Source organism: Passer domesticus, chromosome Z (genome assembly GCF_036417665.1).
Source record: "Passer domesticus isolate bPasDom1 chromosome Z, bPasDom1.hap1, whole genome shotgun sequence".
NCBI classification, from domain to species: domain Eukaryota; kingdom Metazoa; phylum Chordata; class Aves; order Passeriformes; family Passeridae; genus Passer; species Passer domesticus.
The window spans coordinates 11,804,870-11,827,910 of NC_087512.1; the positions used below are offsets into that span (position 1 = coordinate 11,804,870).

General features: G+C 36.5%; 1 protein-coding gene and 1 long non-coding RNA gene across 13 annotated transcripts in view; one reads left to right on the forward strand and one right to left on the reverse strand.

The window, feature by feature from the left end:
* Positions 1 to 5,184: 5,184 nt before the first annotated feature.
* RANBP3L (RAN binding protein 3 like) overlaps positions 5,185 to 23,041 on the reverse strand; it is a 29,899-nt gene continuing 12,042 nt past the window's right edge. For 11 of the 12 annotated variants that reach the window (XM_064403540.1, XM_064403534.1, XM_064403539.1 and 8 more), the window contains 11 exons: positions 22,482 to 22,556; positions 21,708 to 21,832; positions 21,077 to 21,165; positions 16,788 to 16,908; positions 15,302 to 15,401; positions 14,061 to 14,191; positions 12,906 to 13,026; positions 12,222 to 12,364; positions 10,697 to 10,889; positions 6,602 to 6,666; positions 5,185 to 6,255 (listed from right to left, as the gene is read on the reverse strand). In XM_064403540.1, coding sequence (XP_064259610.1) covers positions 6,620 to 6,666; positions 10,697 to 10,889; positions 12,222 to 12,364; positions 12,906 to 13,026; positions 14,061 to 14,191; positions 15,302 to 15,401; positions 16,788 to 16,908; positions 21,077 to 21,165; positions 21,708 to 21,832; positions 22,482 to 22,556 — 1,145 coding nt within the window. In that variant the 3' untranslated portion in view covers positions 5,185 to 6,255; positions 6,602 to 6,619. The remainder of the gene's footprint in view (positions 6,256 to 6,601; positions 6,667 to 10,696; positions 10,890 to 12,221; positions 12,365 to 12,905; positions 13,027 to 14,060; positions 14,192 to 15,301; positions 15,402 to 16,787; positions 16,909 to 21,076; positions 21,166 to 21,707; positions 21,833 to 22,481; positions 22,557 to 23,041) is intronic. The other variant, XM_064403532.1, reaches the window with a different exon arrangement.
* On the forward strand, positions 6,253 to 9,050 carry LOC135289712 (uncharacterized). The gene is made up of 2 exons (XR_010352443.1): positions 6,253 to 7,000; positions 8,291 to 9,050. It is a non-coding gene; the product is annotated as an uncharacterized LOC135289712 (long non-coding RNA).

Consider the following 23,041-nt stretch of genomic DNA (forward strand, 5'->3'; position numbering starts at 1 on the left):
GAGCTGGTGTAGCTTAAAAGCTCTTTTTGTTATCCATGCCTGTTCTGGTCTGTCTTCTGACATTTGCCAGTGTCAGGAAGGGCAGAAAGGGCCTGGCTGCACCATTGCAAGACAGCGTCTGGCAAGTCCAGGTAAAAATAAATAAATGAATGAAATTATCGATCCTGAGTTACTTTTTAATATTGTAAGCAAGCTGTCCAGAAATTCTGTGGGGGTTTGCATGATTATCAATAACTGCATGCGCAGGCACCGCCTGCCACAGACGGTCCCTCTGCACTGAAGGCTTCACTTAGACACGCATTTCTCGTTACTCACCTTGTTCCTCATCTTCCCTGGGGCAAGGGATTGAAGCAGCCACTCCTGCCCGTCAATGCAGGAGCACTCTACAGTGCTTTGCCAGGAGTCTTAGGAAATCAGCATAGCTGCAGCCATTCTGCTCTTCCCACAAAACAAAGGCTCTCTCCAGTCTTTGCTGGTGGGTAGGAGGATTTTTTTACTGATTAGCTTAGCCTTGAAGGAAAATATCACAAAACAGATTACCAGGAAACCAATTAAACATAACTAATTCCCTTGCTAACCAGAAAATACCTCATTCTGTATAACCATTAACTTTTAGGTTGTACAAAGTAGTAGGTAATACAACATCCTGGAGACCTAAAAGATATAAGAGATTTCGAAAATTTATGACTCTGTTTTGAATGGTATCTATTTTATAACTTAATTGACCATTTAGCTGCTTCTCTAAGATTTTGTGCTCTATGTATTGTATATTTATATTGAATTGTTTTGATTTTTGAAAATCAAATCAGTTTCAACCATTAAGTTTGAATATGGAATAATATTTTATTCTGAAGGAATGCAACTAACATGCTATGGTCTTTGGAATCTTTGCAAGATTATTGCATAAAATATGAAATATGTATTTAAAAATGTAAATTCAAATCAGTAGATGATTAAATTATTGGAAACAATGCTGAAGCACAGGCTATGAAGTGATTAATCCATAGTTCCCAGAAGGAAGTCTCTGACAGGCTAGCTCTTTGTCAGAGTACACAGATTGTCTCATACCCCATTATCTTTGTGGAAAATGATTTAAACTTTCTATACTATATGAAATACAGTTTGTTGAATATTAGTTACAGTTTGCATCTTACTTTATAAATGGACCTACTTAAAAATGTTCAGTAGTATGTAGTGTTAGACACTAACCCCTCCCTCACTGCAAGTCTTGATTTGAACATACACCTGATACACAGCAAGAAGACACACGTATCTGTCAAATGACCCTTTACAAATTTTGAGATATATTCAGTTTGTGACAAATGACATGTCTTTATGCCCCATTTTCAATGACTTTAAAACAATATACCCAGTAGATTAAGGGACAGATTATTTCATGCAAAATTAAAGAAATAAATATAGGCATTTAAACCTGTCATTGTTGTATGACACAAATTTGGTCTAGGAGTGAGCTTCCACTGTAATAACTTTTTGAACCTCTCGCTGACCAAACCCAGCTTTGATTTGCACATAGAGTGCTTAAAAATTCTTCATGGAAACAGATGCTTCAAAACTGCCTGAAGTTAGAAAAATGCTTCAGAGAAATGCCCATTTTAGGGCACCAAGGAGTTATTATTTACATGAGGTAAATTTCAAAACACAAATCCACAGAAAACCAGGCATCCTTAGCTCTATATTCTTCAAGTTATAGTGCGAACTTAAAATAATACTTATGCCATACACAAAATATTCAGTGTAACAAAGTAACTGGAAAAATTTCTACATAAACAATAAATGATTCCCTAATTTCACTAGCTGCAAAACTGGCAATGCACAACTGTGCCAACTGTTTTATATAAGATAATCTCCATATGTAACCTATTTCCACCCAGAAGAATGTATATGTTGCTTGTCGTGCAGTTACAATCTGAGACAATTATTCATTTCTGCTCCTTCTTGAAGTCTTTGAATAATGGCTTCTTGTGATATTTTAATTAATAACAAGTCTATAATTAACTTATCCAATTATTTGCATTGTCTAGACTTACTCTATGTGCCACATAAACAGAAAATTATTGTGTTTAATATGGTGATGCTATCAGTGTTAGGTGCTTTCACAGGGGACGAGGTAAACACACCATCACTGTAACATTTCATAAATCCAACTCCTCGGATTTTGAAACCAGCGGACCATAGCTGTTAATTCTTATAATCCAGAGGAAAACTCCAGACTAATGCTTAGAGAGCGTCACTCATGCAACACATCAGTCACATAGATGAACATATTAGCAAGTGTAGTCTGGTAGAATTTCTGATCACAGATCCTATCCATGTGCTTGCACTTTGCTTGCAATGTATGTACCCTCATCACTGATTGCATAGTTGAGTTATGTAATTTAGTCATGTAATTTGGTTCTGAAATTCCAAATTACAAAATCAAGGAGGAAGCTAAAGGAAAAGCATAGTAAGTGCAGCTATTCTTATCAATGCAAATTACTGATTTTTTCTTTTTTTTTTTTTTTTTTCACAAAACCAGTGAGAGGAGCGAGCTTTCTTGTCCACACTTCCATTAGAACATATTTTAATTATCAGAGATTTACTTTTCCACTTTTCTTCCCACTCTTTGCTTATGCAAAGCAAACTACACCATTGCTCAAATAGTCTAATACAATTGACTTCAACATTTCAGAAGCAATTTGAGTATGCTCAAACAGCTGCAGATACCTTATTTTGTACAAATAACTTTAGTGTTTGTGAAACACAAACTGTTCTGAAGTCCACTTTTTAGACAGAGAACTGCTGTAGAATGGGCTGTGCATGCTTTTTCTAAGTTTTCCTGTCAGCATGGCCCCATGGTAAGGCCTCTAAAACCCATCTCAAGGAAATAAGGATGCTCTTTCCCTCCCTGTCCATGTCATACTGGTTGTCACTAGCAGTGAAAGCAAATGTGCCAGAAGTTTTTCCTGTATTTATTTATTCAATAGAGATATTACCTAACTCTTAACTTCATACAGTCTGCCAAAACTGTTTAAGAGGTCACTAAAGAGCATGACATAAAAACCTGAGGGACAAGATTTACGAAGGGATACAAATGCCTCCAGAATGTAAAGCAGGACATTAAGTCTATCCCGTCCCAGAAGATTCTGCTAGAAGTTCCTAATATTAGTAGAATATATTATTATTAGGAACTGTTAGTTTTCTTCCTTGGGAAAATTACTGTACGTATATATAAGATCTTCCAGCTCTACATCCCTTATGTACATAAATTTGTCACTGGGGTTTCTTATAAATAGATAGAAATGTATCTGAAAAAAAAAGAATCATGTCTAGTTTCATATGGGCTCATACGGGTTTCATATTGGATCATGTCTCTACACCTCTCTTCAGGCCATAGGGCCCTATCCTTCCATGCTCTGTTTCTCCTCCCTCCCAGAAACTGCTGCAGCTTGTACAGAAGTAGAAAAACACCACTCAGGCCCACAGCATCACAGAAAATACCAAGCTTACCCTAAAACTTTTTCCTCAAAGGATGCTTTTCTCTCATTTTGTCTCTCAGCAACTGCCAATATTTGTGAAGAATTTTAATTGTCTTAGAGCAGTCTAGCTCCTGTGAAATTCTTTGAAACTGAACAGTGGACTCACTGTGTGTCTGACAGATAGGTGGATGGCGTGCACAACCACTTACATATTGTTTCCTCAGGAAAGCAGGCTTGAGATTCTGCAGCATGGAACTCTAACTCATGGAAGCCCTAACTGGGACACAAAATAAGACTCCTAGTTCCACAGAAATTTAAGTGGTAAGAAAATTTTTTATTGTTGAGGTACGGAAGTTGCTCTCCAGCTGTCATAAAATGACAAATTACATTTTTAAAACCAGCTTAATACATTACATAATGGTGTACCTTCAGGCTTGAGGAACAGTGAACTTTAGTGCAGTGAGACTAAAGAGAACACATAATTAGGTTCTTAAGAGCAAAAATTTTTTCCTCTCTTACCAAAGTATCCAATGGCTTTAAAATATGCATCTCTTTTCCTCCTCAGCTTTTGGGAGATGAAGCGTCTTGTTTGAGTGTGTGTGCACATGAGTGTGTGTGTTTATATGTATACTTGTGTATACATGTAAGGATATTGGGAAGAGACAAATCAAAATAGCTTTTATTTATAAGCCTTGTATGCTGTGGGAGCATATGACAAAGTTTAAGTCCTGTCTGAAAAAGTTTTGTTATCCCTGCCCTGGAAACCTCCCTCATTTACCAAGGATTTTACAGCTGTAGTAGAATTCAGAGGGGTATCATGTTACTAAGGTGCTTAAATCCTGTTTCACAGAAAGCTTTGATTATCAGGACAGACTTTGAAATCAAACTCTGCATTCAGCGCATAGCCAGCTGAACTCCAGGGCAAACATATCACCATGACCTGTTGCTAAATACATAGGGCTGCTGTGTTTTACAACTGCCTGAGTTTTTATAACATGGAGCTTTGTCCCTGGGGATGAGTTGCAGCAATGAAATATGAAGGTCAGTGATGTAAATATTGTTGCGGTCAGGAGTGAGGCTGATAACAAAGGACAAAATGTACGTTATGGAAACAATATTTTTATTATTGGCAGAGTGGAATAAAAGAAAATCCCCATGCTTCACTGTTTGACACAGGTGCTCTGTTGGGAAGCACTCCCTTTTTCCTGAAGGCAGAAATCAAGTTGTACTTAAATTTACTGACATCCAGATGCTAAATCAATGTCAGGCAAGTGCTAATTTTGGTGAGCCATTACATTCAGTGTAATCCAGACAACTATTTGAGCTTCATCTGGATACTAATATTGGCAGTGCACTGAGAATTCAGGAAGAAACTAAGTATTGTTCGAACTTCATACCATGTTCAGGTGGGAAAACTAACTTGTAACTTGACTGATCAGGTGTGTTGCAGCTTTTTAGATTGAGAAATCATTGCAATTACCTTAATTAAAAGGACTTGATATATTTCAGAACATTGTTTCAGCTCTGAGGATGACAAACAATATGCAGGACTTCAGGGAAGTGGCAGTGGAGAGATTGCAGACAAATTCTATTTTTGACAGAATGAAAACATGGAACATAAGTGGTGTATCTTACTGTGCATGGCCTTATGAATGACCCTGCAAGTCTCGATTCACAGGTGAATTGGAGTTTTTTTCTCACAAAAATGTTTAGGTAGAAGGCATTAGTTTATTAAATGACTTTTACAGAGCAACCGTGTCTTGGCTACAGTCGGGATTATCGTGCACATCAGAATGTGTAACACACTCATGAATGATGCTCTTAGCTACAGCTAAGGCAGAAGTAATCTTAGATAATCTCACACATTTAAGGGATTTTTTAATGTAGATATCCTGTTGTACTGTGCATGCATTTATTTGTGTATATCAAATGGACAATTAATATACACAAGTGCAGGTGTTTGTTTTGTTCAGCTAGAAAGGTGTTCATGAGCAAGCAGTTATACTTTAAATTTTAAAGCTGATATAGCCCTTAGAATGAACTTTTACTTCCTCATGGTGAATTCTATTAGTGCATACAGCTGAAAGATGCAGATCATGGTTCTTTTTCCTTAAACAAAATTCTGCAGAAAGTATACCACTCCAGATATTTTCAAAATAAATATGTAGGGGGTTTCTATAGGGGCTAGTTTCTATAGGCCTTGGTCATGCTAAACTGCCACCCCAGGTTTTGCTTGCATGTACTTACAAATAGGATGCTGAATATTACCACACAATTTAAATAAATGTTTTCAGTGAAGCAAAATTTAAAGTTTTCCAAATGTATCTTTTAAATAATAGATTAAAAGTAACAAATATCTGTTTACATATATTATTAGTTCATGCTTATGTGGTATTATCCATCAATATGATGAACAAGTACTTATTCCCTATAAAATTCCTCGCTCTAATAATGCATCTAAATATATTTAATTCTAAAATTGAAAGACTTTATAACAGTTCTTGACTATTGGAAGCCATGGTGTTATTCACAGCTCAGTGCAAAGCAGGCTGCCTGGAATCCCATCTGAAGTTCTTTCTCAATGAATTAAACTTAAGCTGTCTCTAAAATTAATCTCTACTTAAAAGTAATAAAGTAATATGCATCTGATTTCCTCCCTCCAGGGGTTGATAAGTCAGCTTAGACATTTTGGGAAGATGAGTTCCCAGCTGAGCTGTTGTAACTTCTGGCAGATATCATGAGCAGACAACAGACTGCCTGCGGTTCCATCTAGAATGATCTGAAAAAGAATTTATTGAAAAAAAATCTTGCTTATTTGAGCATATTCATGTTTTGAAACAATCCAGCATTTCATAATACAAAGCAGTAGGTTAAAGTTTGGATATGATCAGTTCCTGGTTTAGGTAAATAGGTAACTAGATAACAGAGGATTATTCACAAATATTTGAGCATGTGACTCACGAATTCAGCCTATGACCCTCCAAGTCAATAAAGACAAGCACAAAAACACTAAGGAGTCTGATGTCTATGTAGGGCAATGTCCTGGGATGCAAATTATCTCACAGGGTACACTGCTTTAAGATTTCATTACAGATGCTCAGAAAACTGTGAGAAATCCAACATACCTTCAAACAGCTCATTGGTTATGAGAAAGTGGTTTTGGTGCGTAATCTCTGTGACTTTGACTCATCTGCAGAAAGTAGGCAGAACTGACTAATAATGTCAGATACATAATACCACTACCACAGTATCTGCTTAAAAATTGCTGCTACCATCTGGCCACCCCTAAATACTTACCAAGAGTTTAAAATCTTATACAAGTGAAATGAAAGCTTGTGTTTGTCAGAATGTTAAAATTGATCTTCCCCCTTCTACCTCCTGATATGGGAGCATTTAAAACCAATCATAGAGTGTCTTTTTTCTCTGCTTTAGATATTACTGGTGCCTGCTGAAAAGAATACAGAAACTCCAACAAAGAAGTTAATTCTTAACTTTTCCTTCTTCCTCAGTTTAATCACTATCAGGTATGTGTGTGTTAGCTTTATAGTTTGGAATCCTTAACAATTGATAAGAATTTAAAGTAAATTGACAAGAAATGCCAAACAAAGCAGTTTTTCAGGAGTTACTGTGATGTGGCTGAAGAGTAATTCCTTTAAGAACTTTAAAAGTATTTCACTTCAAAATAGAAAGAACGCTCTTGTAACATTTTATATCTTGGTAAACTCCAGCATAAGAGAGAGTCCTAATGAAACTGAAATGGGAAGTACATATTTAATGGACCAGAAAATGTCCCTAAAATAAAACATTCTTCAGTTCTGCAAGTGCATGTGCTTTTGCATTTCTGTGTTATGATACTGTCTGGCTCTTCAACCAACACACTCCTGGTGTTTGGAGACTACAGGCTCTGAATACCAGTAGTCTCAAAAATCCACACAATTTTTGTGGATCTATATGGGATACACTCTTATGTCTTTGCACACTGTGATTTTTCTTGTAAGGTCTATGGCTGGGTATGGAATCACTTCTTGGGACTTATCCAGGCCTAGATTCCAGAAATCTTTGACTTAATTTTAATAGCTTCTGAGATAAAATTACAGAGAGGATACCTCAATCAAAAGAGATGATTCCTCAGTCAGGATGAAGTTAGGAGAAGATTTCTGATCAGTGAGGTGGAGTATAAGGAGTAATACATAAAAGTTCTCTTTGCCTAGTGACAGTGCTATCTTTGTACCTCTCATGTACTTTACTTGTTTGACTTTGTTCAGCCAAGAAGTTTACTGTTTAGTCTAAATTCCTTTCCTCAGCTCACTTTATAGGCAGAGGGAAAAGATAAATACTTTCCAAAGACTTTTTGTTCCCATCCACTCTCAAAATCTATTTAAAGATTAATTGTTCTTTTTCTCTCCACTTAGATTTACAGAGTATTTTGTTGGTAAAAATATTCAGGCTATAACTGGAAATATGAAATATGATCTGATAAAAATATCAGGCACAGCAAATTTATCTTTATGGACTTAATGAAATTAATATCTCTACCTGAAAGTAAAGCAATTCAAATGTCTATACGGAACTCACAAAATCATACAAAAATCTCTACTACCTTATACGTTGTCTGTACATAGCATTAACATACTGTAGATTTTCTGTAAGGAATGCCTACAACAAAGTCTTACAAATATACAGAATCACTTCAATGTCCTTAATTCACTTACTAAGTATATAATATTTGCTTTCTTCTTCATTCTCAAGCACTAAAGACAATTATAAAAATACTATAAAGATAATAAAGATCTAATTTTTTGTATCTTTTACAGTGTCATGAAATACATCATCTAGGAACTGTGTGAGTTCCTTTTCCACAAGAAAGAAATTTCTATATTAAGAAAAGAAAACCATGGTAGGTGGGGGGATGAGAAAAAACAAATAGAACACAATGACATACAATGGAGGCATATTTTATAAATTATTGTATCTATTGTAAAGAAACAGTCCCTGAAGACTTAGGCTTCTTAACATTTACATATTCTTAAGGAGAGGTAATCTCCAAAACTGAGTTACATCAATAAAAAGAAGATGACTTGTTCACATATATTCTTCAATTAAAATGAAAGAATGAAAATTAAAGTGTTAAAACTAATGCTCTTAAAAAACCAGGACTTGTTCTCTTGTATCTACATGGACATTTCTCTGCTGATATTTAAAACTGACCGCTTCCTGTTCAAAACCCATAAGGCCTATTATTCTTCCATTTTTGTAAAAGGGAGCTCCAGGAGAGTCATGAGTGAGGTTGAATGTCTGAAGTGGAGAGTGACTCGGATACCAGTAACTGAAATGTGTGCAAATTAAAAGCTCTGAGAAGAGATTAAGATAAGCAGAAGAGCTAGAAGCCATTAAAAAGTGCTTGAAAGGGATTGTTAAAACTGTTGTTACAAACTGGAATAAATTAGGCACAGATGCTTAAATTGAAAGGACAAAAAAAGCAGCACCTCACACATTTCAGAATCTGTTTGCTGGCTGCCATCTGAATATTTGTATCAGATGTTTCTGCAAATCAAAATAAATATTTAACTTGTATATCTGTGTTCCTACATTGCTTTGAAACTCCCTTTCCCTTTTTATTTTTTTCTTTATTTTTCCTTTTTTTTTCCCTGAAATAAGAAAGAATTCTTATTAGGAGTTCTGGGAAGGAATCAAGCTCCATCCAATATTTCCAAGTTACCAGAAACTGTGTGCAGTTTTGGGTCACTCAATATAAGAAGGACATAAAGGTATTGCAGTCTATCAGGAGGGATAACCAAGGGTGAAGGGTGCTAAGGAGAAGCTGTATGAGGTGCAGCTGAGGTCACTTGGCTTGTTGTCCCTGGAGAGGAGACTGAGGGTCTTCAGTTTCCTCATGAGGGGACGAGGAGGAGCAGACACTGATCTCTGTGGTGACCAATGACAGTGCCCAAGGGAACTGCATGAAGTTGTTTCATGGGAGGTTTAAGCTGGATATTAGGAAAAGGGTCTTCCTCAGAGGGTGGCTGGGCACTGTAACAGCTCCCCAGGGCAGTGGTCACAGCACCAGCCTGGAAGAGTTCAAGAGGCATGTGGATAATGCTCTGAGGCACAGGGTGTGACTCTTGGCGTATGCTGTGCAGGACCAGGAACTGGACTCGATCCTTAAGGGTCCCTTCCAATTCAGAATATTCCATGATTCTATGATAAAGGGGAATTTTTTTTTTCCTTAGGGAAACAGTACTTATAGCTCTTGCTGTTCATTTCTTGATTCTTGATGAATAGTTCTTGAAAGGAATGTTTATAATATAAGGACAGGAAATGTTGAAAGGAATGTTTATAACATAAGGACAGTATGTTACCTAGCTGCTGAGGGAAACTAAGCCTGTGAGCAACAACTCAAAGTTGCCTATGTAGTCCATCTGTTGAAAAATCACACCTAAACCTAATTGGAAGGTCCTGTATCCCCTGTAGCAGTTTGACACAAGCAGTAAATTTGCTCCAGAAATATGACTTGTCTTTTGCTAAGATAGAAGAGCTTTTAAGTCTAACAGCCCTTTCTGCCTTGCTGTCTGCAAATGTGACTGCAGCCCTGTTGTGAGTTGCATTAAAAGAAACGTTAAGACATTAATATCTTATTTTAGCGGTATTTTTCTCTCTTAGAAACCTACATTTTTTTTATGATGAAGAAAGCCGGTAAAAGTGGTGTGTAAATGTTGTCCTGCAGATTTCCTAGTTGAGCTAGTTGTTACAGCCGATCATAGAACATGTTTTAAATAAAGTTAACCATGACATAATAAATATCTTCATGAACACATTGTGCTCCAGGCTTTTAGTAACAAGCTAGTCACTGATGTGAATGGACTCATTCTTCACTTACTCAACATAAAATGAGCATCTCAACATCTCTAGTAATTTCTACTGAAATAGACTGAAAAAGCATTTAGATAATTTCTTCAGAAATTTAGAAAATTTCTTAAACCTCAAGCTTTTGTCAAGAGTATTCCATGGCTATAAATATATGTAGATACTTGAGCTGGCAAAACCTTACATTTTAACTGTAATAAGTCAAAATACTAAAAGGAATTACCCAGTTTCTATCTGAAAAGGGGTATCTGTATCAGATAAAAAGTTATAGTCAGCATTAAAAAAAAGGTCAAATTTTCATTACTTTCAGCAAATATGTGAAAGGATTACACATTTCCAGCAAAACCTCTGCTTACCGGATCCAGTGCTGCTCACTTGAGTTAGTTCTTCATCATCCTCATCATCACTATCACAGTTAAATGGCTGAAAAGCTGTTTCTGACTCTGTGTCTCCTTGATGAGCATCTGGCTTTTGCTCAGCAAAGCTTCGCAGGGCCACAAGGCGATGATGTATTGCTGCATACAGGTGTTCAGTGTCTGTCGAGCTTGCCTGCAGAACATCAAATGTATACAGTCCAAAACAACTGAGAAAAATATCTATTTTTTAAAATTCATTTAAAAAGATTGAAATAGTTGTATTTTGTCCTTTCTAATCAAAACAATCAGCTTAAGATCCACGCTTAATAATTAATATCCAAATATCAAATACAAATAATGTGAAGTTCTTTAATGTGGTCTGAGCTTTATATGCAGCTGTTGACTATTTTCTCTACAGTTACAAGAAACATAAGCTTAAAAATTACTTTCCATGAAGAAAAGCTCAGTTTTTATGGAATATTTGATCTTTTGGATGATTCCTGAGCTGATTCTAGAAGTAGGAAAGCCCTGACATGTTAATATATACAGTCGCCAGGTGGATACTGTAGAGATGGATACCAGCCTCTTCAGTGTCTGTAGGAGCAGCTTCCTGCAACCCTTGCCACACCCATTCTCATATATTGTGATTTTCTCATACATGTCTATTTTTACTGCCCAGTAGTGCCAAGACAAATTTATGTAATGTGAATTACACGCTCCATGAAAACTGCGCAGTACACCTGGAAATCAGGACATTTATAATTCTCAAATGCAGACCAGCAGTCCACCACAGCCATAGTTGAGCCGATCCCTGTTAGGGAGTGACAGATTTACAGTACTTGCAGATACAGTGCATGGTGCTTTGCTTGTCTATGATATGTGACACTTCCTGGAAATGATGATTTATTTGTCTTTCCCAGAAAGCTGAATCCTTCCTAGAAAGATCTACTGGGGAAAATGTAAACATCCTTAAACTCATGTGGATGCTCTCACTTTCCAGCACATTCCCATCTCCAATTTAGCCCTTGCTGGAGAAAATCAGGGTTCCCAAGACACCCTTGGGTCTTAAACAAGGTGATACTGAAACTCTGTATTCTTTGCAACTGAGAAATGGAGGTCCTGCACTGGATGGATTTATTGCAAGTGGTGTGTTGAGAACCATGGCAGAAAGCTGCTGCCTTTTACCAGAGTAACTAGTAAAAATTTTAATTACCTGTGAAGGTACTGTCAGTGTATTGCTTCTATTAAAAAAGAGCCATTTCTGCATATTACTGGAATGATATCCATCCCACTGGTGGTATGTGTACCAGAGTCTGGAAACGTCTGTCTTAAGGCCAGATCATACCATCACATCTGTTTTTTTTTGAATAGCATTCTAACACATTCCATAATAAAAGTCGTGTAACATCTAAGCAGAGCTCAGTCTGATAGAGCACGAAGGCCATTTGCTAAAACCAACCTTCAGCAGCCTTTCAGGATTCTAGATGATGTGGGGTTTTGGGTGGAGCTGTTGTCTCATACTCACCTGAGTTAGAAATACTTGAACTGAATGGTCCTCTTGATCTGTTGCAGTGAAGCACAGGCTCTTTCTGTTTGCTCTTTTTATAACCATTTGTTCCCAGAGTTGTGTGTTGAGTATCAGTCTCAAGCTACCTTGATTTCGCATAACTAAAATAAGAAGGTTAATATGATAAGATATACTGCAGTTGTTTTCTCCAGCACTTGTATAAAACTAATATTTTCATCAATTATTCTTTTTAATTTGGTATAAAACCCTGATATAGTGAGATTTTTTTTTTTATATCCAGATATATTAGTTTTTTTCAATACGTCTGACATGCAAAGGAAATAATCTGCTGAAACTGTGCAATGCAGTACAAAAAAGTGACAGCACAGTAAAAACAACATTCCAGAAGAGTCTTGAAACAGGGCTGCTGAAAAAGCAGAACCAACAAAGAGCAAACTGTTAGACTGATGACCGGGCTGAAGACACAGTACATCAGAGAAGTACACAGAACCTAACAATATACGTGAGCCCAGTTCCTCAGTCTGTAACACACAGAATTTTATCAAGTAAAAAGATTCTCAGCAACTCAACTTAAATATAATGCTCCTCACAGATTCAAGTGTTCTGAAATAAACTCTGGCCAACAATAACACAAGTTATTTGGTGTTTCCTGTATGGGGTATTTCATTATTTAACTCGTACTTAGCCTTGACTGCAACATTCCATGCTTATTGCTAGAAGTGTCATTAAGCCTCAGCGATCCTCTGCCTCTTTCAGTCCAGCTTAAAGAAAGCTTATTAAATACAAAGAGCTTGCAGTTAATCTGAAAGAGAAATACATGATGAGAACTGCCAGCTAATGCTAGTTTTATTTGCTCTAAAATAACAACTTTACTTTTACAACTTTATGGTTGTAAAACTTTTGACTGGGCTTTTAATACATCCATGTATTTTAATACATACATGGCGTGTGCAGAAAGGTACATAGATATACCTATACACAGATGTATAGCTATATCACCTTTATTAGCTAAAATGAAAGGGCTCCTAGATCTGTGAAATCTTTTCTCATTATCGAAAACATTCAGCATTAGTCCCAGTTTACTTTTTCAATTATTTCTCTTCATTAACTCTTTGTCTGTTGAGAAAGTTGCTGAGGCCCTTCAGTTTTGCTGCTGCTGTATTTTTAAGTGTAGCAGCAGTCTGTGATATCCACCAGCATAGCTAAATTTGTTGCAAAAGTTGTACAACCTTATTTCCTCATTCATTACAAATGTTATGCAACAGGATACCAGTACTGGTACTAGAAGAGTACTGCTTCAAAGACAGTAAAACTTTTGTGTTCTGCCAAAACAGAAGAATTAATCAAAAATAAAATAATGTTAAGATTTTTAAAATCATAATTGCTATTTTCTGAGAAAATAGTATTTTGAAGACAAAGAATAACAAGATACGCCCTGACAGGTTGAAAAGATAATTGCTATTTTAGCTGAACTATAAAACAAATTGCTTTTACAAGACATTGCTTTTTTCCCAAAAATTTTTTTTTCATATGCCCCATCTTTACTCAAATCACTTCCAGTTCTAAGGTTGTGGTTACAGCTAGTATACTATGGAGAGGCTTAGAAAATACAACTGAAATAGTCACTTATTGAAAGAGACAACAAAATGAACAAATACAGTATGCAAAAGAACACACCAACTTACAGAAAAATGGGTTAGATGAGGCATAGCTTAAAAAAAGCAAAAATTTAAAATATAAATTGAAGTTATTTTCAGATTGCTGCATCTGTAATAGATCTAGATGTTCTTTTCAACAACTAAACTACTCACCATCAAGGTTTTATGGAATACACACCTGCAATACATTTTGTTCTGCTTCTTCTCCAGTTATAACTTCAACTTTATCTAACAGGATTTTGTCCACTGGCTTGGAAACACAAGCAGCTGCTGATTCAATTAGTGTTGCATTCCTCAACAAAGGTCTTTCTGTAGGAAAAAAAAAAAAGAAAAAAGAAATTATTTCTGTACAGGGAATATTTTGGGAATATTTTTAGGATAACAAAATTAGTACAGGTCACACAGGATGTGACCTCAGTAATACCTGTGGTATCTGACATTGTTTAGTGTTATTAATAAGTTTTTGGCCAAAGGAACAAACATAAGAGGAAAAGGAATATAAAATACCTCACTAAAAAGGCTCCTACAGAATTGAACAGGGCTGTTTATAGTTGCAGTTTTGTCCCAAGGGACAAACAGGAAGAATCAGAAACAAGGCCTAAATATTTAGAAGCTGATTTTCCAAATTAAACTCATCTGATATATTGTTATGCCGAGTATACATATCCCAATATTCAGAGTAATAATACATATAAAATGAATAATTAACAGGATCACAGAAGGACAAGATTTGAAAGGAACAACATTGTTACAAAGCTCTGTATCTTTGCATAATCTACACACATGTTCTGAGAGCTTTATATTTAGAATGTTTTACTTATAAGAATGCTTACACAAATCATAGGATCTAATACATCTGTTAGTAAACAGGAGTGCAGAATTTGTCAAGAAGGCTCAAAACAGGGGCCTGTTGGGGACTCCCTCATAGCCTAGATTTACATGGGTTGCTCAGCAGAAAATCTCACACGAGTCACAAACAAGCCCTGAAATCTGTCTGTACAGAACTGTCAGTCCCACAATTATGATCCAAAATAACAAACTAATTGATATGAGAATTTGAAAAATGCAAGCAACAGACAGTCTAAAATTTTAATTCAACAATGAAGTCTACAAGGCATTCATAAAGGTCGCTGTATTTTTTTTCAAACAATAAATAACAATCTGTACTAAATAACAATAATAATATTCTGTTATATTTTCTTGAGATCATGCTTTCTGAAGTTAGTCCAGTTTACATGTCATAAAACAAACTCTACCTGCTTTCTGAATATAGATTTTTAGCATGTACTCTAAGCATACTCATGACTGGGTATCTTGAGAATTGATGAAAATTATTGACCACCACTCATCTGACATCCTCTAAAATACAGTGAGATATAATAATAGAGCTAACTGTGCTTGTTTGCTGAGTGTGCTTACTTGTTTGTAGCCTGACATGAGAAGATCCCGTGGACATGGATGTTATTGCTCCTTTGTGTAAATCAGCTTCATTACACAGCTTGGGATGCCTCTCAGGACTCTAGAAAAACACAGGGGAAATAAGAATGCCTATTTTAAAAAATGGCTATGCTACTTTATATCAAATAGAACACTGAATAATTTAATGCATGCTAGGCTGAAGATTAGCAATTTTAATAGTTTCAGAGTAAAACTAGACCACATGATACAATTTCAGTCTCTAGAGGAAAGTAATATTACTATCATAGAATCAGTACATCATTCTTCCTCTCAGAAGAATAACCTCTTTGTGTGGACTAGTATTTAAATCCACTGAAGAATTTAGGTGTTAAGGTACTGGTTTATTTCCAATTCAAGCCATAGTTCCCAGAAGAGTAGTTTAAAACTCCCAGACACCAAAAACTTAACTTCAGAGGACTTAAAAATTTTCTATCACCTTCAGTTTTGCAGACAAATTTTCTTAGGCATGTGTAAATAAATGCCTGTGTCTTCTGACAATGCTTAGTGTCTCAACTCATACCTTATAAATAAATCTTGGCCAGAAGGCATACCCCAAACCTATGATTGCCAAGTTTTTATCTGGCAGATTAAACCATACAGTTTTCATCCTACTTCAACTGAAAACTGAATTTCAATTCCATTTTCAATGGTGCAGTCCTCAGCTTGGGAACCACTTTTTTTGTCCTAGAGTCCTTCAGGACATAAGTTGCCTCACAAGCATGCACAATGTGCTTTAACATGGACACTCTCTAAGGTGTCCAATTTTCCGTCACACTTATTTATCACAGAATCACAGGATGGTTTGGGTTGAAAGGGGCCCTAACAATCATCTGGTTCCAGCTTCTCTGCCAAGGGAAGGGACACCTTTAATTAGATCAGGTTGCTCAGAGCCCCATCCAGCTCGGCCTTGGATGGTCATCCTGGATGATCTCCAGGGATGGGCATCCACAGCATTTCCAGGCAAATGTTTAACAGTGGTCTCACCACCCTCAAAGAGAAGAGTTTCTTCCTAATAGCGAACCTAACCTATGTGCTTCAGTTTGAAGCCATTTCACCTTGTCCTGTCACTCCTGCTCCTGTAAGCAGTCTCTCTTCAGCTTTTTGTAGGTTTCCCTTCAGGTATCCGACCTCTTACAGTTACGATGGAAGTTAGAGCAGTAGAGCACATTCTTTTATCTTACATTGTGGGTGTTCCACTTTACATAAAATAGATAAAAAACTGTTTCTCAAGTAAAAAACAAGAGGGGCATATTGGTAAGCATTAGTAATTAAAGAACCTGTCTGTCTAGGGTGGTGAAGATAGGAATGCTTACACATTCAGCAGCACATCCTTAGATACTTTCTCCTCAAGAGACATTGGAACCATATTTGCTCATATCTTTAAAAGAAGGAGAACCTAAAAAGAGCCAATGTCTGAAAAAGTAATTGTACTCATAAGTACACTGACCTTGATAAAAAGTCTGCCAGTGTGTGCAGATCCAACCAAAACTCTTTCAACCATGTTTTCCCCAAACACAAAATCAGAATTGTTGCTGTTTTGTACACTTCTTTCTTTGAGCAACTGACTTCTGTGGGAACAAAATAACAAAGAAATGTGATTTAGAACTATGTAAAACGCTTTAAAGATTCACCACACCTAACATTAAAGAAAAATTAAAAAGTAATCACATAAGTAATCAGGTAAATTCTTTAAGAGAATCTGAGAATATTCTCTATGGAACATTTCACAAAAGCAACAGAGTATCACACTGCATTTCATTAAGATTATTGAGGCCATTACTTAAGACCAAAGAAGAAGCAGCAAAACAGCATGCCACTTCTCCTCAGGGAAGTGTCTTACTCCAGAAATTTTAATGAGTTACTTTCGTTTCCTTGTTTCCTTTTGCTCCTCCAAAAGACTACCAAAAATTAACAGCTATCCTTTCAAGCGATGAAGCTCCAGTACTCTGCAGAATAATGTACACCCTGGTGCCTTACAGGCATTCCTACATCATCCTCCCAGCATCTTGGAAGTGCAGGAACGCAATGTATTCACCTACACACACAAATACTGAAAAATTGTATAGATATGATAGCAGATGGCTTAAGATGAGGTGTAAGTAGAACAGGAGAGAAAAGTGTTTCCATTTTTCAATTACCTGTTCCAGAGATAAAATGAGAGAACTCAATAGTTGCAATCCTTTGGTACTGGCCAGCTATGTTTTAGAGATTACATTCAAGAATATTCTATACAAGTAGAATTGTAATTTGACCTGCTAATTACATAGCCACTTTAAATGAACAGGGTTCATTTTTGGTAAAAGTGAGAAAAATCCTTGTAAACCTTGTGTGGAAGTTGTTCCTGCTGCTGGTTTGGTTTTGATTGTGGTTTTTTTTTGGTTTTGGGTTTTTTTAATGAAGGGGTTATAGGTTGTTTATGCTTTCTGTAGAACTTAATCCTGCACATCTTGCTGGCATAGGCAATACCATGCAAGCTCTTTTCACTTCCTCTTGCAGAAGGATGACTTGGCAGGAAGGCAGCCTGGTACTGTGTCACCAACTGCATTCTTCAGCACCACTTACTTCTGTTTCACAGTATTTATCACCCTTGGGAGGGCTTAACGTAACATATGTCATGTACAGGATATTTCTGTTAATTGGCTGAGTTTGTTGGCAGAACTTCCATGATTTCCTCTAAAATAGTTTCTCTGTGTGTTTTAAGCACACAACTACAGTGTGCTTAAAATCTCTTCAAGGATGAAGGGCTTACCGAGTACTACCTCTCTCAATCTTTTTAATGAGAAAAATACTTCTTGGCATTCTCATGGTTGATGTGTTGCTAAGACAACACATTTGCTAGGATCAAAACAGAGAAATCAGAAAATACTTGTCTTTTCAGCCTTTAAAGCTTCTATGTATGTTTTGGGCTATGAATAGGAAATCTGAAGTGTCTTAATGAGTTTTTTATCCTCAAACCAGCCCTCACTAAAATCTACTGGAATGTGACCAATTTCCATACTGACATTCCAACTGCTACTTCTAGGCTGCTCCAACAGCAGCTTAAGGACAGCACCCCAAAAGAGCTAAAAAAAACCAAGAATTAGAGCCTTATTTCTAAGAAAAAAATGTGGGAAAATGTTTTGATTATATTCAGAAATGTGGGAAAAATTAATCAGTATAATTAGTTCTCTTTTAAAAGAAAGTTAACTGGAAGTACCAGCCTTAAAATGTTATTAAAACCTCAACAGCCTTATGTTGCTGTATGGCAAGAACAAAGTGTTCTTGTCAGGGACGCATTGTCAGGAATGCAAAGTGATCTTGCCCCAGGGGTGGCATTGTCATGGAGATACAAAACACAGTCACTGATATCAGGGAATGATCACTAACAAGGAACAGTGGGAGGAGAAATACGGATAAAGTACTCAAATGGGATTATGAGAGGGAAATAGATTCAGGGACTGGCCATCTCAGAGTGTCCAAAAAGGTCTGAGTAGCTGCCAGTTCCAGTGCTGGCCTCAAACCTTTCGGTTTTCTAAGCAAATCCTTGTGCAAAGTTGAGCTGATGTGACTGCAAGCCTGTGTTTTCCCACTCTCGTATTTCTGTCACTTATGACACAAGCTTTCCAAGCTTTTAATCAGAATCAACAAACTTGAATTTTTTTTTCCTTTTCAGTTCATTATTATAGTCAGCCCAGGAAACGAAAATTACTGCTTTCCTGGAACATGGACAGCTGCAGCAACTGCGGAGGGATAACAAGGTATTTTCACTCATCTCTCCACAGAATCATATAATGGAGAGATGAAAATGTGGAAGAGGAGTAAAAGTGAGAGAGATGTCTGCAGGCAAAGCAATCTCTGCATTTTATTTTATAAACAAATGTCAACAACTATGCCTTGATTGGAAGTTAAAAGCAACCCTAAAAATTGTTTTCTTTGCAATGAGGAGGTCTGTCTGCAATGTTCCTTTACTGTTCAGTATGTATGCAGAGTTTCATAAAGTAATTTGTTTATTATTGATGAGAAAACAGCTATACCAGAAAGATTGTACCTAAGTATTTTACAGCATCAGTCACTTAATATGGATCAGAAGAATGGCACTTACATCCTTCCGCAATCTCAGAAGAGCAGTAGGCACCTGGTAGTGTTTAAATTAGTTTTCAACTGTCAAAGGAACCAACATTTACCATGATTATGATAGAACTAGTATAGTGATATACAGAATTCATGAGGCACAAACACCCCAAGCAGGGTGTTTGTGGGGAAAAAAAAAAAAAAACAGGGGAAAGAAATAGTTTCAAGTTAACTTGTTGGCACTGAATCACTGTGTTGTATTTCTCTACTTCACAGGAGAAAGTCACTCACCAATCTTTTCCTAGATATTGTGCAGCTGACAGAAGGTAAATAAATTTAAAGTACCAACAGCAGATAATTTAGTTTTTCTAATGCATGCATTACCATCATTCAGGTTCTCCTAAAAACTCAGTGTGCTCTGTGGCTACATGTTGTCCTCAGAGTGCATCACAACAGCATTAAATGTAATTGAAAAGGTTGGTTCTTCCAAAATCACAGCAAGCATCTGCCCTCTAATGATGTTCTTTTTGTTGATAAGGAATAAGAATCTAAGTTGATTGTGCATCTAAACTCCTTTGCCTCCTCAGAACCCTGGCACTGTGCATCACAACCTTTATCTATGGTCCATCTAGCCCTGTAGAAGACTGGCACAGACTCCTTTGCAATTTACATATTCTATGCCCTTCTTGGCTAGAAGGGGGAATCAGGCAACATTAGAAATCTATTATCTGTGGCCCTAGCAATTTTGAAAAGTCATTCTCTCACCAAAAGGGATACCAGGTGTATTCCTGATGCTCACAACTTCCAGGTAAAAAGCCCTCATCAACATCAGCAAGCAGTATTAATACCACAAGACAGCCATAGACCTAGAGTTCTCACGAGTCAGTCCCCAGAGAGAGGTAAAAGCCTACTTTTGCACCAGTATGACTTCTTCTCAGTGCTGGCCTGTAACCCTTTCTGTTTCCCAACCAAAACCTTGTGCAAAGTTGAACACATGACCAGAAGTCAGTGTTTTTCCCAGCATTGTATTTCTGTCACGTATGACACAAGCTTTAGTTGGAATCTGATTAATCTCCAAGAATGGGGCTCTTTCCATCACATACAGTGTCAAGAGGATGGGGAAACATCCTACTCCAAGGACATCAGTTTCGTCACAGAAGTTCTGAAGTCTGTGCTGCACAAAAATGCTAGCCTATCACAGTCACCACAGATAGCTTCTTGTGCCAGAAATCCTGCTTTGTGAATGAAAGTAGAGCATCAATTGCAGCATTCACCTGGTCTTCCAAATCAGTCCTGTACTTTTTCTTTATGCTTCTTTTGTCCAGTATGCTGAAATACATTGGTTATTCCTCAAAAGAATGAAATTTCCTGAGTTGCTATGCACCTTTTTTAAGAGATGTAGCACACATGCAGTCAGAAGAGAGATGGCAAACCAGAATGGTTTCCAGCTTGGTTTCTAAGGAGAAACCACCTGTCCCACAGAGATTAATTGCAGTTAGGAGTCCATTTTTTATGGCATATGAAGTTCATGTCAACAGACACAAATCTTGGCACCACACACAAACAGCACTGAGCCCTGTGTGGGTGCAGATAGCATGGGCTTAGTACCATGTTAGACATAGATGATGAAAGGGCATGCCATTAGCCAACTGACAAGATGTAGAAATATAATAAACAAAATCTTACTGTGTTTTTTGAGAGCTGGAAGATGGCCCCACTGCTGTTTTGGAATTTACTGAATTCTCATTGGATGAATAAGAGCTGTCTTCAGATAGCTAGGAATAATAAAACCAAACAGATTAATTAGAGCTAGTATATTTTCTGCTAGAATATGCTAGAATCCAGAGTCACTAAGGTGTAAAGATACACAGACAGATACAGATATGAATAATAGATGTTGCAGTTGGCAGAGCTTCCTCCAGCTGTGTATTAAACCAGTGCCCTCAATTAAAACACTAAAATCTCACTTTCTAAATAAAAAAAATCCAAAACACCCAAAGCTGACTTTTCCACAGAACCCTGATATCAGAAAGGTAAGGCAGCCTGCAGAGAAGAGATAATTTTTCAAACGCAGTCAGCATTAGTTTAACATTTCACATCATGTCAGTAATACAGCAATTCCACTGAAACTTACATGGGAACTTTCTTGAAAATCATGCATTTTTAATGCATTATTAATTAGCTGCATAATTAATTAATTAATTGCTTTAAAACAGCACTGGTTTGTTTGGTGTTTGGCTTTGATTGTTTTGGGTGTTTTTATTTGGTTGGTTTTTTTCCTTAGTTTGAGCTCCAGTAAAATTATTTTTCTTTTTACCTGAACACATGCTTCTTTCTTAGTCATTAGACATACTACAGGAATTTCAGGACAGGTCAGGGCTTGTGGGGGCTGTAAAGTGGCAGGTCTAATAACATTCCACAATTGACTTGGTGACAAGGATCCTTGTAAAATACAAAGACAAAATGTTTAAACATATACTTTTTCTTCACATCTAATTCATGCCTATATGTCTTGCCTCTTAATTGAGACTTTCAAAACATTTAAAAATAATATTTACTATTGTTTACTTGCTTCATATTCTGAAAAATTGTAATGGTTTCTAAAATACACAACTCTGAAGTGAAACCAATGTGTTATCCTATCAGGATAAAAAAGTAATCAGTAATATACATAAAAATTCTGTTTTTACTTACAAAATATATTTGTATTTATAGATTTAAGTATATTTTTATACTTATATTTATTGCTTTGTTTTAGATATGTCTTCTGGCATTTCAGATTTAATTCTACATCCTCAGATGCCAAGAGGTTTCTTCATTGCCTTTTCCAGCAGCAGAGGTATTCAGTTAGAAATGTGAATTTTCACTATGGAAAGTTACATTCAGTCCACTCAGGAAATAAGTAGTCAGAGCAGATGATCAGACCAGAGTTCATAGGACATTTACACTGTCAAACAAATAAGTTATGAACTGCATAAAAACACCTAGCCTATCATTCAGTATGGAAAAGAGCTGTTATTTTTTTGTCTTTCATATCTCTAAATGATGTCTTTGTGGAGCTACAATGAATAAATATTACAATGACAATTACCTTCCCTTGTACTTTTGACGATGTCAGGATTTCTTTGAAGAAGAGCTGAGGTCATGAATATGTTATTCTTCTTTACTACAAAAAAAGGAATTTAAAATTAAGTAACGAGTAAACTCAAATTTTAACCATTAATTAGTATTTCTGTATCCCCTTTCTCTTTTGGTAGTACCTGAGCAATATTCCAACATATCCATCTGAAAAAGATCTCCAAGATAACTGTTACTGTCTCAATTTTTACAGGTGGGCACACTTTGGCATGAGAAAGCACCAGGTTTTCTGGCTATGTCACTGTCTTTTGGATACCAGTGAATGTTTTTAATGCAAAATCTTTCTTCATCTTTTAATACTAGGTGTTCCTGTTTTGTAGAAACATTGACTGTTACCTGGTCAAGTTTTAGACATTTTTAAGATGATTAAGTGAGGCCCAAATACATAGGAATAAATAAACAAATAAATAAATGTACCCTGCCCTGTTCTTCTAAAAAGGCCTTTATAACTTACTGAACGATGGCAGTGCACTATTGATGCTTTCACTGTTTTAATAAAAATATCAAACACCA